This window comes from Calypte anna, chromosome 5, assembly GCF_003957555.1.
Source record: "Calypte anna isolate BGI_N300 chromosome 5, bCalAnn1_v1.p, whole genome shotgun sequence".
In the NCBI taxonomy this organism is placed as follows: domain Eukaryota; kingdom Metazoa; phylum Chordata; class Aves; order Apodiformes; family Trochilidae; genus Calypte; species Calypte anna.
In genome coordinates, this window is record NC_044250.1 from 933999 (window position 1) to 951741 (window position 17743).

General features: G+C 62.4%; 3 protein-coding genes across 5 annotated transcripts in view; all 3 read right to left on the minus strand.

The window, feature by feature from the left end:
• Positions 1–199: 199 nt before the first annotated feature.
• PITPNM1 (phosphatidylinositol transfer protein membrane associated 1) lies at positions 200–13423 on the minus strand. Of its 2 annotated transcripts, XM_030451402.1 has the most exons (23): positions 13170–13423; positions 11990–12204; positions 11773–11894; positions 9541–9762; positions 9102–9422; positions 8286–8381; positions 8058–8165; positions 7887–7948; positions 7538–7782; positions 6934–7123; positions 6331–6438; positions 6081–6223; positions 5727–5905; positions 5082–5252; positions 4719–4868; positions 4483–4631; positions 4296–4406; positions 3899–4015; positions 2887–3035; positions 2643–2792; positions 1982–2165; positions 1636–1764; positions 200–1502 (listed from the first exon to the last, which is right to left on the minus strand). In XM_030451402.1, exons 1-23 carry the CDS (start codon positions 13245–13247, stop codon positions 1236–1238), a joined length of 3666 nt encoding a protein of 1221 aa, XP_030307262.1. In that variant the 5' UTR covers positions 13248–13423; the 3' UTR covers positions 200–1235. The 2 variants fall into 2 exon arrangements, with proteins under 2 accessions (XP_030307262.1, XP_030307263.1); XM_030451403.1 differs by lacking the exon at positions 8286–8381 and having other exon boundaries at positions 13170–13268.
• Positions 13424–14077: 654 nt separating this feature from the next.
• Positions 14078–15275, minus strand: CDK2AP2 (cyclin dependent kinase 2 associated protein 2). 2 transcript variants are annotated; one of them, XM_030451186.1, is made up of 4 exons: positions 14944–15015; positions 14638–14738; positions 14397–14529; positions 14078–14285 (listed from the first exon to the last, which is right to left on the minus strand). In XM_030451186.1, exons 2-4 carry the CDS (start codon positions 14650–14652, stop codon positions 14218–14220), a joined length of 216 nt encoding a protein of 71 aa, XP_030307046.1. In that variant the 5' UTR covers positions 14653–14738; positions 14944–15015; the 3' UTR covers positions 14078–14217. The 2 variants fall into 2 exon arrangements, with proteins under 2 accessions (XP_030307046.1, XP_030307045.1); XM_030451185.1 differs by having other exon boundaries at positions 14079–14285; positions 14954–15275.
• Positions 15276–17113: 1838 nt separating this feature from the next.
• Positions 17114–17743, minus strand: part of CABP4 (calcium binding protein 4) — a 905-nt gene continuing 275 nt past the window's right edge. The window contains exons 2-4 of the mRNA XM_030451519.1: positions 17608–17717; positions 17345–17492; positions 17114–17245 (exon numbers count right to left, since the gene is read on the minus strand). Of these exons, the coding sequence (XP_030307379.1) occupies positions 17220–17245; positions 17345–17492; positions 17608–17717 (284 nt within the window). The 3' untranslated portion in view covers positions 17114–17219. The remainder of the gene's footprint in view (positions 17246–17344; positions 17493–17607; positions 17718–17743) is intronic.

Sequence of the window (17743 nt, forward strand, 5' to 3'; positions counted from 1 at the left end):
CCAGCCTGCTGCTCCCTGACAACTTCTTTTATCGTTTGGTTGATGTTTTTATACTGCCCGTGGGGCTGGCTGAGCTGTTCCCAACCTGGGGGGCTCTGGTGCCAAACCTCAGCCCTCAGTCTCTTCCTTCCCACCCTGTCTCTGTCCCGTATTTGATGCCACCTCCTCCATTGTCACTTCTCAAGGCTGCTGCTATCACCCCAGGACCACGTTTCCTCTATCCCACAGCGTCGGAAGTATTTTATATAGAATAACTGCTCGTTATTGCTACCTATATAAAACTCTGGTTGTGCCATGCCAAGATAAAGTGGAAGTAAAAAAAAAAAGAACGCAAACTAGTGACTTGGTCACTTAAAAAAAAAAAACAACACCCCAAAAAACTGCTGTTCAGAAGTGAGTGAGGTGGAAAAAAAAGCCCTTCAAGCAGGGCAGGAGGAGGAAGCCTGGCCCTGAGGCCTTGCAAATTCACTGCACAGGTGACTCCTGGCTTGTGCTCCAGGTCCTGGGGGTGTTGGAGCTGCTAAAGGAAATCTCAGAGCCTGGAAACCCCTCCTGGGCTCAGGAGGTCAAAGCAGCTCTGACACACGCAGAGCTCAAAGCAGGAGCTGGCAGCTGAGCCCACCCCAAACCCCCCCCCAGAGGGCTCCCAAATTGCCTCTGCCCCAACTGCTGCACCCTGGGTCACCTCTCTGCGTGTCCCCGGGGGGTTTTTGGTGGCCAGGGGACAAGCCCCTGTGCTGGGTAGAGAGCAGACGTGGGGGCAGCACCTCGTCTTGAGGTTGGTTTTTATTTCACACCGCCACGAAACGAAGAGAGGAACCACCCACTGACCCACTGACCCACTGCCTCCTGCCCCACGCCTGGCAACACCCGAGGGAAATAAATAACGGGGAGCAGGGGGGGTGCTGCTGGCCCTGGGGCACAACTCTGGTGTCCCCCCAGCACCTTGGCTCCTTGGGGAGGGGGCAAACCCCACCAGGCACTGCCCAGCAGCAGCTCTGCAGCCCCAAAGGACCTGGGGGGGGGGGAAAGACTGGAGGCAACCCGGGGTGGGCTCAGCCCCCAGGGGGTGGCTCTGGCCCCCCAGGGGGGGAAGGGAAGCTCTGAGCACTGTGTCTGGGGGACCCAGCACCCTCATCTCCTTCCTGACAACTCAGGACCCCTCACAGGGTCCCAGCTGCTCCTGGCTGGGGAAGGAAGGTTGTGGCAGAGAGGGGACGGTGGCCACGTCACCCTCACTCCTCACCCTCCAGCTTGAGGCTGATGCTGCGGGGCTTGGCCCGGGGTAGCCCAGAGGGTCCCGGTGGTGGCCCCGTGTCCCTCTCGGCCTGGCTGGAGCCCCGGGACCTCAGGAGCTGACTCTGCTTGCGGAGGAAGTCGACGGGGGCCGGGCAGCCATAGGTGCCTTTGCCCAGCACGGGTCTGGGGGGTCCCTGGGTGGAGTGGGCCAGCGCCGCCGCCTCCAGCTGAGCCAAGTGGGCTACGTAGCCCTCCGAGAGGAACTGTGAGGGGGGGGAGGACAAGGATAGCCTGAGGAGGTGGCGACCCCCAAGCCATAGCAACCCCCCTCCCTGTGGTGGAGTTGGCAGCCGTCCCCTCCCTGCAGCCCCAGCTTGTCCCCTGCCACCCCCGTACCTGGCACTGGTTCTGGAACTTCTTGACGGCCCGACCCACGATGTAGATGTGTGCTGGTGCCAGCCCCAGGGAGCTGTAGACAGAGATGTCCTTGGTGGAGCCATAACCGGCCATGATGGTGACCTCCACCTGGGCAAGGGACAGCAGGAGCTTTAGGGCAGAGCCACCCTGCCCACGGGGACAGCCACCCACCAGGGGACAGGGACACCCTCCCTTTAGGATGGTCACAGCACCCCTGGGCTGGTGGTTGCCAGCTCTGCCCTCAGAGCGTGGTCTGGCTGCATCCCAACACCCCCGGGAGGACCCGATGTCACCAGAGGTCCCCCACCCATGTCCCCGTCCCCACCTCGGAGCGCAGGCTCTGGAGGAAAGCAGCTTTTTGGCGCAGGGGGTCGTGGGTGAGCCCGTCACAGAAGGAGACGACACCGTGGGGGAAGTTGTGCTGGGAGAGCCAGGCCACCACCCGGTGCTTCTGCATGTCGGGGCGCCCCGTCACGTAGATGATCATGTACCCCAAATCCTGCCAGTGCCTAGGAGGGGGACAGTCCTGGTGGTGAGAGAGTCACCAAGCACCGGATGAACGTCACCCATGGCTTGGGATGAACGTCACCCACAGCCCGGGATGAGCGTCACCCACGGCTTTGGATGAACGTCACCCACAGCCCGGGAAGAACATCACCCATGGCTTGGGATGAACATCACCCACGGCCTGGGATGAACGTCACCCACAGCCTGGGAAGAACGTCACCCATGGCTTGGGATGAACGTCACCCACGGCCCGGGAAGAACGTCACCCACGGCCTGGCATGAACATCACCCACAGCCCGGGATGAACGTCACCCACAGCCCGGGATGAACGTCACCCATGGCTTGGGAAGAACGTCACCCACAGCCTGGCATGAACGTCACCCACAGCCCGGGATGAACGTCACCCACAGCCTGGCATGAACGTCACCCACATCACAGAAGGAGGGGGAGGTTGTCCCCCTGGTCTGAAGGGCACCAACCGTACGACATCCACGGCCCCTGCCCGCACTTTGGGGTCGCTGCCCATGATGGAGACGCTGGCGGTGAAGGAGCCATCGATGCTGAACACCACGGCCTCAGTGCCCGGGGCCACCACGGTCAGATAGGCCTCGGCGTAGCTGTGGTCCCCCCTGGGACAGGGAGAGCAGAGGGGGCTCAAGGAGGGGTTTGGCCCCACCAAGGGCCGAAGGGGCTGGAGGAGGCACCCAGTGTCCCCAGTCCCACCTGACCACCATGCGCACGGGGTAGATGCCGATGGCCAAAGCCTTGTCCTGGGGGATGGTGAAGGTCAGACGGCCCCCACTGCTTGTCACCTCAGTGCCATAGTGCAGCCACTTCCCCGAGAGAGGCTGTGTCATGATGTAGATGTCCACCTGGGACAGAGGGAAGAGGGGCTGAGCCTGGGGTGAACCTCCCAGCCTCCCTGCTCCATCCTCCACCTACAAATTCCTTACGATCACACAGGGTCAGAACCACAGAACCATCTGGGTTGGAAAGGACCCCTCTGAGATCACCAAATCCAACCCTGGATCCACTCCCCCCGTGGTTCCCAGCCCATGGCACTCAGTGCCACATCCAGGCTCTTCTTAAAAACCTCCAGGGATGGAGAATCCACCCCCTCCCTGGGCACCCATTCCAATGCCTGATCACCCTCTCTGGAAAGAATTTTTTCCTAAAACTTAAGCTCTGCCAGGGGAGGTTTAGGCTGGATATTAGGAAGAACTTCTTAAGCCCCATGCCCTTTTGTCCCACTGATACCTGCCTGGGAGCAGAGCCCAACCCCCCCCTGGCTCCAACCTCCTTTCAGGGAGTTGGAGAGAGTGATGAGGTCTCCCCTGAGCCTCCTCTTCTCCAGCCTCAACACCCCCAGCTCCCTCAGCCCTTCCTCACAGGAATTCTGCTGGATCCCTTCACAGCCTCCTTGCTCTTCTCTGGACCTGCTCCAGCACCTCAATCTCCTTCCTGAGCTGAGGGGCCCAGAACTGGACACAGGACTCAAGCTGTGGCCTCCCCAGAGCTGAGCACAGGGGCAGAATCCCTTCCCTGGACCTGCTGGCCACGCTGTTGCTGAGCTAGCCCAAGATGCCATTCCTGGCCACCTGGGCACACTGCTGGCTCACGTTCAGCTTCCTCTCAATCCTGGGTCCTTCCCATCCACCACATCCCCTCCCACGGGTGACACCAGCCCCGTGTCCCCTCCTGGATACCCCCCCACCCCATCTGCTCCCAGCAGCACCTTCTCCCCTGTCAGTGTCACCACGTCCAGGGGTCCGTAGGTGAAGCGCCCACTGAGGACCTGTGCCTTCCCCTCACACACAATGACATCGCTGGCCCGGTGGTTGGCTGTCACGTTCTGTGGGGACACGGGGAGGGGGTGGTCACGGGGGGCACCTGAGGTGGTGCAGGGGACCCAACAAGTTGTGGGGCCATCGCAGCACCCACGTTCTGCGGGGACACGGGGAGGGGGTGGTCATGGGGGTACCCGAGATGGTGCAGAGGACCTGACAAGTTAGGGGATCATCCCAGCACCCCCATGGCAGAGCCCCCCGGACCCCCAAGGGCAGCCGGAGCCCCGCATCACCCCCACACGGAGTTGGGGTTCTGGGGGTTCCCGCTGGCCGTGGGACACCCACCCGGATCTTCATGGGGGTGCGTCTGCGCTGCCACTTCTCCCTGGGGATGGAGGGGCTGTAGATGGAGCTCTCCTCGCTCTCTGAAGGCTGAGGACCCTCCTTCTCCACCACCTGCAGAGCAGCACAGCCCCAGCTCAGCCCCTGCCGGCCCCCTCGGGCCCCACAGCCCCCCCCTGTCCCTCCTCACCTGGCGCAGGATGAAGGCCACCACGTCGGAGGACTCCCAGTAGCTGGCATGGAAGAGGTGTGGCAGGGTGATGGTGGGGAAGGCAGTCAGAGCATCGGGGCAGTACAGGGAGTAATCGATGCGTTTGGAGCCCCACCAGCGCTCCAGGACTGTGGGGGGACAGAGCTGGGATGAAGACCCCAACTACCCCCAGATCCCACCCCCCCGAGGGGCTGCAGGGCAGGGGTAACTCTTACTCTTGACGACCTCGCTGGTGCCGGGGGGGTTGGGGGGCTCTCCTGGCTCATTGCCTCTCCAGAAGCCCCCGAAGCTGCTGGTGGGGGTCGGGGGGGCGGCTACGTCCACCTCGGGCAGGAAGAGGGCAGAGTGTGTCTGCAGAGCATCCTCTGAGGGGGGAGAGGGGAGTGAGGCCACCCCGAGCCCCCTGGGGACATCGACCACCCCGAGAGCCTCCTCCAGGAGAGCCCCAGCAGGGGACAGGATCGGGCATCCCCTTCCCCATAACCCTAATCAGGCACCTGCAGGTGCTGTGGGTGCCGTGGGTACCCCAAACCCACCCTGGGGTGCTGGAATGAGGCCAGGGTGTGGGGGCTGCTCACCCAGCAGGGAGGAGGTGCCATCACCCAGAGGGTACTTCTGGTAGCGAGGGACACTGAGCGGGGGCACGGCGTGGAAAGCCTTGGCCAGGAGAGGCTCCAGGCGAGAGGCACAGGGGTCAGCGGCGTGGAAGAGATTGTAAATCTGCTCACAGGCTGGACGGAGCTGGGCCACTGCCAGGGGGACACAACAGGGTCAGGACTGCCCTGCGAGGGGACCAGGGGGGCACAGGGACATGATGGGGGGGACAAGGGATGGGGGGATGAGGCAAGAGGTGGTGGCGGTGGGACAAGGGGTGGTGGGGATGGGACAAGGGGTGGCGGGGATGGGACAAGGGGTGGTGGGGATGGGACAAGGGGTAGGGAGGATGGGAAAAGTGTAGCCAAGAGTTCAACACCCAGGGGCAAACCCCAGAGAGAGGAAAGGCTGGAGAGGCAAACCCAGGACACTGAGAACAACCAGGGGACAGCACAGAGAGGGGAAGGGGACACTTGGGCACTGATGCCCACACAGCCAGGGCTGGGTGTGCACGGGGATCCAACCCAAGAGGGGCTCCAACCCAATAGGGGATCTTTGGGGAGGTCCCAATGGGTCTGAAGCTTGCAGGGGACCCACAAAGAGGGTTGGGGGCTGCAGGGGTTCCTCACCATCCAGGGTGGGCATGACAGTCTTGCGCAGGGCGAGCACCAGTCCCAGGGGAGAGCCAAAGAGGAAGAAGCCCGAGACCTTGAATTCCAGGCGGGTGCTGGTGCCTTCAGCCCCCTCCAGCCCCCCAGGACCACTCCTGGCACCCTCTGCCTCTGGAGGGGCCTCGCTGGCCTGCGGGCTGGGACAGCAGGGGGGGACAGTGACATCCCAGTCCCACCATTCCCGGAGGCAAAGCTGCCCCCGGCACGGCCCCGTTAGCCCGGAGGAGCTGCTGGAAGTGGGGGGGCTCCAGCAATGCCCCCCCTGGGGCAGGCTGCCCCCAGGCAATGCCACCTCTCCCCTTTTGCTCTCACCCACAGGAAGAGCTGGGCTGGTGGCTGTCCCCTTGCTGTGTCCCCAGCTCAGGGCTGGCCTGTCCCAACCCTGCTGCTCCCTCCATCCCCTCGGCCAGCGGGTCCCGGCTGCCGCCCAGCTCCGGGGAAACGGGCTCTGTGCTCTGTGTGGGGACAGGCAGTGAGCACCCATTCCCTGCTAACCCAACACGTTTTTTGGGGGGCAAACCCCCCTTTTTCCTGACCCCTCTCAGGGGGTGCTAGCACTCACCAGGCTGCCACGGCGGCTGCTGCTGCGGCTGCCCCCGGCGCCCGCCCGGCTCTGGCACAGCGCGTCGAAGCCCAGGATGCTGCCCACACAGTCCCCCAGCAGCACCACCTGGAAAGGAGGAGGAAAGATGGGAATCCCCAAGCCCCCCAGCACCTCGGGAAGGGGTTCCCAGCAGAGCTGATCCCTAACTTGACAGGCTGAGGAAGTTTTGGGGTTGTTCAGCCTGGAGGAGGCTCCGAGGTGAGCTCAGAGCGACCTCCCTGTATCTGAAGGGGCTCCAAGAAAGCTGGGGGAGGGATTTTGGCATGGGGGTGTAGGGAGAGAAGAGGGGAAATGGTTTAAAACTTGAAGAGGGGAGATTTAAGTTAGACATTGGGAAGAAATTATTTAATTTGAGGGTGCTGAGCCCCTGGAACAGGTTGTCCAAGGAAGGGCTGCCCCATCCCTGGAGATGTTGATGGTCAGGTTGGATGGGGCTTGGAGCCCCCTGGGCTGGTGGGAGGTGTCCCTGCCCATGCAGGGGGGGTTGGAACAAGATGATCTTGAAGGTCCCTTCCAACCCAACCCATTCCATGGCTCCAGCTCCCCTCCAGCCCCCCTCACCTGGCCGCAGAAGCCGACTCCCTCCCCGGAGCGCAGGAAGGCGCCGTAGGCCTGGTTGGCCCGGGTGATGACAGCACCCACGGCGTGCTGGTAGGTGACAGAGGAGGTGGCCAGGAGAGGGAGGGCTGCCAGGGGGATGTGGTCCTGGCTGCTGGACAAACTGTCCTTGTCGTGGCTGTAAGGGCTGAGCCTGAGAGGGACAAGGTGAGGGGGGGATGAAGGGAGCTGCCTCCACCTCCCCACCGCACGGCGCTCGGGGTAACCCCAGGAGTTATCCTCATCCCATTGCTGGTCCCGAGGATCCCACCAGGAGAAGGAAAGTCTCCCCTTGAGGCCACCACCTTCCCAGTCCTGGATGCCACACCTCTCTGAGACCACCAGTTTGTGGGCTTAGACACCACACCAGAAGAAGAAAAGTCCCCTCTCCAAGGTCACCACCTCCCTAGCCCTGGATGCCTCACCAAGAGACCAAGTCCCTCCCTCTGGCCACCACCTCCCTGGCCCTGGAAGCCACACCAGGAGACATAAAATCCCCTCCCCAAGACCTCCCCCATCCTCTCCCACAACCCCTGGGGGGGAGCAGCCCCCTCCTCCCCATCCCTACCTGGAGACAAGGGCGTAGGCAGCGGCACAGATGGGTGGGCAGGGGACCAGGCGCAGGGCCACGTGTCCCAGGGCCTCGGGGAAGTTAACCCTGGTGACAGCATCGAAGGTGGCTGCCAGGGTCTGCACGTCTGCCTGCTTGGAGCCCAGCTCCCCCCCTCCCTGGTCCAAGATGTTGCCACTGTGGAGGATGAGGAAGAGGACGTGGATCCGGCACGCCTGCGCCGCGCTCTCCACAGAGTCCCCCTGCAGGAAGGAGAGGGGCTGCTCTCAGCACCCAAGCTGGGCTTGGGTGGGGGTCCCAAACTGAGGGGGGTGTGGGGGGACACACGGGACACACACACACACACCTCGGGGAAGGCAGATGTCCCCAAGCCTTCGCCATCCACCTTGGCAGCGCCGGCTCCATCCCCTGCCAGCACACAGGGGTCAGCCCCTCACCAGGGTGTCCAGGGAGGGCTCAGCCCCCTCCTGGGACCCCCACACCAGGGTTTGGGGCTGGGCCCCCCCTTACCACTCACCCAGCACCTCATCCAGCTCCGCCGGACGCTCCAGGGTGTCCAAGAAGTCGTTGGAGCTCCACTTGGTTATCTCCTTGGCAAAGACCTCGTCGCTGTCAGACAGGTCCTCTGTGGAGGGAGGGGGCTGTGGGTGGGCAGCCCGTGAGGGGGGGGTGCATCCCCCCACCCAGCCAGGTCCTTCCACTCGTGTTTCCCCTCCTTTCCCCCCCACGAAACGCTCATCCCTACCGTGGGCATCAAAGAACTCCTCCTCGGAGCTGTTCTCGGAGTCGCGGGCGATGTTCTGCATCCGCCACTCGGACAGGCTCTGAGGAGACACCCCCCCTGCCACCAGTGGGGGGTCAGCACCCACATCACCCCCCAGCACCAAGACACAACCCCTGCCCCACAGCTGCCCCCTCCTCTTGCACCCAGAGCCCTCCACAGAAGATCCAGAGCCAACCCTGGGGCACCCAGAGCCCTCCTGAGAGAACCAAGACCAACCCCAGGGCACCCAGAACCACCTCAGGAGACCCAGGACCAACCCAAGGCACCCAGAACCACCTCAGGAGACCCAGGACCAACCCCAGGAGACCCAGGCCACCCCCTGGGACACCCAGAGCTCCCATGAAAGACCCAGGGCCAACTTTGGGGCACTCAGCACCACCCCAGGAGAGACCAGGGCTACCCCTGGGACACCAAGAGGAGACACAGGGCACCCAGAGCCCTCCCAAGAGACTGAGGGCCACCAAGAGCCCCCTGGAAGACCCAGGTCATCTCTTGGGGCAACCAGAACCACTTCAGGGGACCCAAGCCATCCCTTGGGACAACCAGAACCACTTCAGGGGACCTAAGCCATCCCTTAGGGCAACCAGAACAGAACCACTTCAGGGGACCCAGGCCACTCTCTGGGGCACCCAGCTCCCTCCCAGCTGACCCAGATCCAACCCTGAGGCACTCAGAAACCCTCTGGGAGACCCCAACACATTTCCTACAGGGAACAGCAGCATCCAGGGAGGGGTTTAGGGGTCCCCATCCCACCCCAGGCAGGACCTGGTCTCTCACCTCCATGCTGGGACGAGTAGGAGGAGCGGGAAGATGTTGACCACTGCTTGGCAAAGGAGTCATCAGGGGAGCCCCCGGCCACCTCTGTCACCTCAGCCCCCTCCTGCCCGCTGGTCTCCCCCAGCTCCAGCTGCCCCTCAGCAGAGCTGGGCTCAGCGTTGGGTTTTTCCTCAGTTTCCCCACCACACTTGGCCATCTTCTGGGCCAACATCTTGGCCGTTTCCTCCTCCAGCTGCCGGATGTCTTCCATGGTCAGGTCCGTCCACTCATCCTGCCAGCACCAGGCCTGGCGGTGTGCCCGCAGCATCACCTTCCTCAGCCCTGCCAGAGGGGGGGAAAAAAAAGAATAAAACCAAAAAACAAACCCAAAAATCCCCAAAAAAACCTTTTTCCCCCCCCCACAAAAAAAAAAACCCAACCCAAAAAGCCCTGCACTCACCAACATCGTGGATGAACTGCTCGATTTTGGATTGCATCCCCCAGTAGCGAAACTCCACCTTGCAGAGCTTGTAGGCACACATCAGGGGGCCACCAGCTGCCACCTCCAGCCAGTCGTCCCCCAAGGGTCCCCTGCCTGTCTTGGTTGAGTGGTAGAGTTTGGGGTCCTCCTCGGGTTTGTATTCCCCGGGGGAGATGGGGTCCCGGACGATGTCGATGGTGTCTGGCAGGGGGGAGAGGGCTGGTCACCCCCCAGGGCTTGGCCAGGGGGGTGGGCAAAGAGGCAGGGAAGATGGGCACAGCTGCATCAAAGTGGGAGAGAATGCAGGAAGGATGCAGGAAAATGCACAGAGATCAGGGGGGAAATGCATGAAAATCGGATGTAAATGAATAAAAATTGGAGAGAAATGCACAGGAACCAGGCAAACGGGGGGAAAATGCACAAAAATTGGACACAACTGCACTAAAATTAGATAAAAGCTGGGCAAAAATGCATAGGAATAAAAGAATTGCACAATAATCAGGAAAAAATGGGTAAAAATGCACAAAAATGAGGGGGGAACACAAGAAAATAAAAAATGCGCAAAAATCGGACAAAGCCCGAGCAAAAATGTACAAAAAAAAAAGAAGAGAGGGGAAAACAACATCAGTGAGACAAGACTGCCTAAAAACCAGAGAGAACCCCACAGAAATCAAGCAAAAATGCACGAAAATCAGACACAACCATCCAAAAGCCAGAGAAAAAGGCAGAAAGGGGCAGGGAGGGGTCTGGCAGGGGGGCAGGGAAGGGACAGGACCCCAAGGAGCAGGGACAGGACCCCGAGAGGCAGGGACAGGACCCTGAGGAGCTGGGACAGGACCCTGAGGAGCAGGGACAGGACCCTGAGGAGCTGGGACAGGACCCTGAGGAGCAGGGACAGGACCCTGAGGAGCTGGGACAGGACCCTGAGGGGCAGAACAGGACCTTGAGGAACAGGGCAGGACCCCAAGGAGCAGGGACAGGACCCCGAGGAGCTGGGACAGGACCCTGAGGAGCAAGGACAGGACCCTGAAGAACAGGACAGGACCCTGAGGAGCTGGGACAGGACCCTGAGGAACAGGACAGGACCCTGAGGAACAGGACAGGACCCTGAGGAGCTCCCAGGACAGCAGAGGGGACAATCAGGCAGAGCTGGGCTCAGGATGGTGCCTTGGTGGCTTTCTGGTGGTGCCAGGGACAAAAATCCCTCCCCTCTGTCCCAAACCTCCATGGTCCCAGCCGGACATCCCCCGTGTGCCATGAGCCAAGGAAGGAAATAGGTCAGATGAATCATTTCCTCCCTGTGCCTATTTTCAGCCTCCATTTTAAGAGGCAACGGCGTCACACGCCGCACTCCGGCACCCAAACCAACCCCGGGGACACCGAGGGGACAGGGAGGACACTCCAGCTGGGGACAAACCCCCCAGGGAAGAGGGGGAATCCCACCCTGGGGCTCTGCTCATCCCTGTCCCCCAAAACCCCAGCAAGGAGTGGAGGGGCCCTGGAGCTGGAGAGCAAAGCCCTGGGGGGGGGACCCAGGGAAAGGGCTGGGAAAATGGGGACAGGATTTTCCAGCTCCCCCCCCTTGCTCCAAAAATGTCCTCTGGAGAGGAGGAGGGAAGAAAAAGCTGTGTTGGAGAGGGTGGGACAGGGGCTGGGGGGCAGCAGGCAGGGGGAGGCTGCAAATGGGGAAGAAGACCCCAAAAAAGACAAAAAATTCCCCTCTGAACCTCGTTAAAACCGAGTTTGGTTTTATCAGTGCTGCAGGCAGGGGATTTGGGGCACAACATTTGGGCCCTAAGATGTGAGGGAGCCCAAAATGTGAGGGTTCCTAAGATGAGAGGGACCCCAAGATGAGAGGGGCCCCAAAATGAGAGGGGCCCCAAAATGAGAGGGGCCCCAAAATGAGAGGGTCCTAAGAGGAGAGGGGCCCCAAGAGGAGAGGGGCCCCAAGAGGAGAGGGGCCCCAAGAGGAGAGGGGCCCCAAGAGGAGAGGGCCCCAAGAGGAGAGGGGTCCCAAAATGAGAGGGTCCCAAGGGTCCCTAAAACACGAGGACCCCCAAAGTGAGCAAAACCCCACAGATGCTGAGTCCCAGCGGGGAAGCTGCTCCCCTGGGGTGACCGTGGCACCCAGAGCACGACCCCCATCCAGGGAATGCCAGATGGGAACCCCAAGAGGACCCCCTGAGCCAAGCTGGAGGTGGCCACACGCACCCAAAATCCTCTGCCTCTTCTCAGCTGCGCTCAGGTTGAAGATGTTGGTTTGCTGCCCAGCATCTGGCCTGTAATACGTCTCAATCTCGATGGAAAACTTCTCCACAAAGGGACAAGTGTACCTGGAGGACACGGGGATGGTGGCCTTGTGGGGTTTGCCAGAGGTGGCACAGCCAAACCCTACAAGCCCCCCAACCCTCCAGGGTCTTTGTCCCACCTGGTGCGGGTGTAGGGATAAGCATTCCAGGATTCCTCCTCCACCTGCAGAGCAGCTTTAGGGAGCAGGGCCCGGAACCAGCTGGGGATGTGGGAGCCCACGTGGTAGATTTTGTGGGTGTATTGGCCACTGCCCCCCGGGCCATCGCTGTAGGGTCTGTTGGCCAAGATCTCCACCCCACTGCCCTCCCCGCTCGACTCCTCCCGACTCTTCTTCTGGGGGTGGGGAGAGAAAGAGGGGTGAACACCCCCAAATCCTCAGACTCACAGCCCCAAACCCACCCAACCTCAGTCACACCCCACAGCCCCCCAGAATCTCTGGTCAGACCCACAGCACCTTGTGCCCCCCCCAGGCTCAGCCCCGCAGCCCCCATGGCCCCCTCCAGGCTCCATGCTCAGCCCCAAAGCCCCCCAGGCCCCCAAACCTCAGCCCCACAGCCCTCTGCATCCCCCAAACTCAGCATCATAGACCCCCACAGGCCACAGACCCCCAAAACTCAGCCCCACAGCCCCCTGCACCCCCAAGACCCCAAAGCTCAGCCCCACAACCCCCTGCAACCCCCCCAGACCCCAAAGCTCAGCCCCACAACCCCCTGCAACCCCCCCAGGCTCATCCCCATAGCCCCATGCATCCCCCAAACTCAGCATCATAGAGCCCCACACACCCCAGATCCCAAACCTCAGCATAACACCCCCCTGCACCCCCCAGACCCCAAACCTCAGCATAACACCCCCCTGCACCCTCCAATGCTCAGCCCCAAAGCTCCCTACACCCCCAGGCTCCATGCTCAGCCCCAAAGCCCCCCAGACCCCAAAACCTCAGCCCCACAGCCCTCTGCATCCCCCAAACTCAGCATCATAGACCCCCACACACCCCAGATCCCAAAGTTCAGCCCCACAGCCCCCTCCACCCCCCCAGACCCTAAACCTCAGCATAACAGCCCCCTGCACCCCCCAGACCCCAAACCTCAGCATAACACCCCCTTGCACCCTCCAATGCTCAGCCCCAAAGCCCCCCCAGACCCCAAAAGCTCGGGCCCATGGACCCCTGCACCCTCCAGTGGTCAGCCCCACAGCCCCCCCCTCCAATGCTCAGCCCCACAGCCTCCTGCATCCCCCAGACCCCAAACCTCAGCCCCACAGCCCCACTGCACCCTCCGTCCCCATGGCGAGCCCCCCACCTGGATCATGTAGAGCTGGGCCACCTGGTACTCCTCCAGGCTCATGGGCAGCAGGATATGGTACTCCTTGATCAGCATGGCTGCGGGGTGCGGGGGCTGCGGGGCAGCGCCTGAGGGGCCCGGGGATGGGGATGGGGTTGGGGAGGGGGGGAGTGGAGGGGTAAAAAAATCCTAGCCCAGCCCGGTTCCCTCCGGTACCGCCCGGTTCGGCTCCAGTTCAGCCCCGTCCGGGCCGCTGCGGCGCTGCGGGTCCCGCCCCGCTGCCATGGCAACGCGCCCCCTGCCCGCTCCGCTCCTCCCGCACCCCCCCCTCACCACCCCCTCCCCTCCGGTTCCGTTCGGGTCTCTTCGGCTCCGATCGGCTTTTTCCGGCTCCTTCTTCGCTCTGCCGGTACCGACAGAACCACCCCCTTCACCCCCCCCACCCCCTCCACTCCTTCTCGGTCCGCCCGCCGAACCCCCGCCCCGCCGAACCTGCGCTGCTCCGGACCGGCCCCTCGCCCCGTGACGTCACAGCCCGTGCCTACGGGTTCTGACGTAGAAATTGGGGTGGGAGGGGGGGTCGTGACGTCACGGGGGGGAAGGCGGGCGAAAGCGGCGGGACCGGGAATACTATATTTGTACCGGTACCGGTACCGCCGACACGGGACTCCCCCTTCCCCCCCCCCCCCAAACTACTGCGTCGTAAAAACAACAAAAATCCGATGTTTTAATAAAACTTGAGGGGTTTTTAGGAGTTTAAAGAGGGGGTTGCTCATTCCTGCACCTCAGTACCCCCCCCAACGCACCCCCCAGGACCCCCATGTCCCCCCCACCCCCGAACCCCCCCCCCCCAGCAGAGCAGCCACGTCCCAACCATGTCCTTTATTTATAAAAACAGACATTTTATAAAGAGAGCAGAGAGAGCGTTGGGGAGGGGGTGGGCAGCACGGCAGCTCCCCCCACCCCCACCCCGCTGCCAGCAGGGCAGGGACACGGGATGGGGCGTGGGGGTGCGTGGGCAGGGGTCCCGGGGTGCGTGGGCGAGGGTCCCGGGTGGCAGCAGCCGTTACGTGCGGGCGTTTCTCTCTGTCTCTGCCAGGCACTCCCTGACCAGCGCCCGGGCGTGGATGATTCCTGCGGGGAGAGAAGCACAAGGGACACCCCCAAAGCCCCCCAAAATCAGCCTCCGGGTGTGTGTCCCCCCCCCTTCCCCGGTGTCCTCCCCCTGGCCCCTCCTCTCCCTACCCCGTTTCAGCCGTTCCATGGCACTCTTGCTGCCGGCGTACGTGGGCCGGATCTCCTTCCCCATCTCCTCGATGACGGACAGGAGGTCGGTGTAGGTGCTCTGCGAGCCCTGAGCCCCGGGGGGCTTCATCGCCTGGGGGGGGAACGGGACGGGACGGGGCGGGAGTGGCGATCAGAGGGGCTGCACGGTGTCCCCGCCGCCGCCGCGGTCCCTCCCGGGCCTCGCCTTCCCTGCCCTCACCTGCACGTAGCCCATGGACGGCGGCCCGAAGTCATTGAACAGGGGCCGGAACGGGGCGGCGGCGCCGGGGACGGAACCGGAGGGCGATGGGACGCTCGTGGCTACGGGAAAACGGAGAGTTACCGACTGCTTCTCCCTTCCCCGGTACCCCCCGCTCGGAAGTTCCCCCCGCACCTCCTCCCCGGTGTGTCCTCCGCTTCCCCGGTTCCCTTCCCCCGGTACTCCCCGCCTTTCCTTCCCCTTTACCCGGTATCCCCCGGCCGCCGGTAACCCCTCCCCCCGCCGCCACCCTCCTTCCCCGGTTACCGGTGCTCACCGGCGGACGGTGCCCCGGGCCCCGGTGGGGCAGGGCTGGCACTAGCAGCTCCGGGGGTAACGGGGGCGGGAGCGATGGGCTTGTAGGACATCCCCGAGGGCCGCCCCACCGCTCCGGGATGCCTGGAGGGCGGCGGGGGCGATTGAGCAACCCCGACGTTCTCCCCGCCGCTCGTTTCGCCGCTCTTTAACCCGGCACTTTCAACCCCAACCCGAGAGGAAGAGCGAAGGGGAGCGCGGCAGCGACGACGGCCCCGGTATCGGTTCCGGTAGCGGTCCCGTTGTGCAGGCCCCGCCGGCGCGGCCTGGCCTGGCCTGACCCGGCGCCTCCCCCCCCCCCGCCGCCACTGCCACCGCCACCGCCGCCGCTCTCCTTGATGACGCCTGCGCGCGACGCCGCCTGACGTCAGCGCCACGCCACGCCCCCTCCCCTCCCGTCACCATGGAGACACGCGGCGTCGGACACGCCCCTTCCCCTCCTCAGGCGTCGCCACCGCCCCCTCCCTCCCTCCCCCCCCCCCCCAACTTCCCGCCCTTGAGCCCCAACCGCCGCGGCGCGAGACCAACGGTCGCCTCATCGCCTCAGGGGTGGCGGGAAAGAGAAGTGGGGGGGTTTGGGGGGGGGGGGGCTCCTCTGCTGCACCCCCAGGACCCCCCCATTGCCCACTGCATCCCAACCCACCCCCCCCAAACACCGCCCAGGGTATGCTGTGACCCCCCACAAACACACACACACACACTCCCCCCCGAGACCCCCGGGGAGGGGGGGAGAGAGGGGCGGGGGGTTCTGGGGAGGGGGGCACTGGAAGGGGGGGGGGACACCAGAATCGCACTGGGAAGGGGAGGGATAGAAGGGAGGAGGGGGGAAAACTGTACTGGGGCGTGGGGGTACCGGGGGGGTGGTGGTATCAGAACTGTAACCGGGAAGGGGGGGGCATAGAAAAGGGGGGGGGCTGTACCAGGGTGTGGGGGGGCCAAGGGGTGGGGGTCCCAAGGGGGTGGTATCAGAATTGTACCCGGGGGGTGAGGGTATAGAAGGGGGGGGGAAAGCAGAATGGCCCCTGGGGGGGTATTGAGGGGGGGGGGTTTGGGTTACCTGAGAGTAGAGGTAACTGTAAGGAGCGACTCGTGTATATACATTTATTTATGTCTATATTTTACAACATAAAGACAAACAGCAGCCCGCAGAGAGAGATTTTCATTTCAAACAGGGAAAGAATGAAAAAATCAATAAATTTGCTCAGCCCCCCCCTCAACTCAGGAGCATCGCTGGGAAAAACATTGGATTTCTGTCACTCAGAGGTGCAAAAGTTACCCCAAAACACCTCTGGGGGGGAGCCTGCTCAGTGCCTTTTCCACCTCCCCTCCCAAAATACTTTATAACCTGCTCCTTTTTTATTCCCTGTTTCTCTTTTATCCCTAGTTTCTATTTTTTCCCAGCTCCTTTTTAATTCCTGGCTCCTTTTATATTCTCAGATCCCTTTTTATTCTCAGCTGATTCTTTTATTCACAGCTCCTGTTGTATTCCCATCTTCTTTTTTATTCCCAGACGATTCATTTTCATTTCCAGCGTTTTTCTTTTTATTATTCCCAGATTCCTTTTTCATTCCTGGCTCCTTTTTTATCCCTGGCTCCTTTCATATTCTCAGATTCTTTTTTATTCTCAGGTGATTCTTTCTTTTTATTCCCAGCTCCTATTTTATTCCCAACTTCTGTTTTATTCCCAGATGATTCTTTTTCATTCCCACCTCCTTTTTTCCATTCCCAACACCTTTCTTTTACCCACACCTTCTCTTTTCTCCCCATTTTTTACCTCCCCACCACCCTGACCTCCAAAGCCCCACGGAGTCTCCCCAGCACCCGGGGGGTCGGGTCAGAGGATGGGTGAGGGTCCACCCCATCCCCCAGCTGTGCCCTGGGGCTGAGGGGTAATGAGGGGGGGGTCAGCTCTAAACAGGAGTGGGGTCACTGGGGAGGGGGCTCAGTGTTGGGTAGGGGGGCAGGGAACTGGGGCTTTGGAGTTTTGGGGTGAGAGCAGAGAATAAAGGGCCAAATCTGCTCCAAAAAAAGGGTCCCGGTGCCCCCCCAGCCACTGCTTGTCCCTTGGTGAGGGTGATTCCCAGCACCTCCAGGGCTGAAGGAGGAGTGAGGGTCTTGCCCCTCACCCCAGCGTGGCCCCAGCTGGAGCCGGGGGTCTCCTCTGCAGCCCCCTCCTCTGGGGTAAGGCACGGAGGGCTCTGGGGTCCTGTCCTGGCACTCGCCCTCGCTCAGCGCGACATCATCCGCACAAACTCTGCCGGGGGCGAGGGGGAAAAGACATCCAAAACATCCCCGATATTCCCAAGGAGGGGGACACAGGACGTTCCCCAAGCCCACCCAACCCTTCTCCTACCTTCAAAGTCCACCAGCCCGTCCCCGTTGATGTCCACGTCCTTGAGGATCTCGTCCACCTCCCGGTGGTTGAGCTGCTGCCCCAGCAGCTTCCTCATGGCCTCCCGCAGCTCTGCCATGCTGATCTGCCCGTCCCCGTTGGTGTCAAACTGTCACACCCGTGGTGGTCACAAGTCAGACGAGGCCACCCCGGCAGACTGCCCGCGCCTGCGCCGTCCCCACTGTCCCCTCCATGTCCCCCGTCCCTGTCCCTGTCCCCCTCACCTCACGGAAAGCGTCACGCAACTCCTTGATCCCGATCATGTCCGCCGTCTCCGCCAGCATCTTGGGACCCATCAGATCCACAAAATCATCAAAATCCACCTTACCCCCGGCTGCGGGAGAGGCAGATGTCACCAAG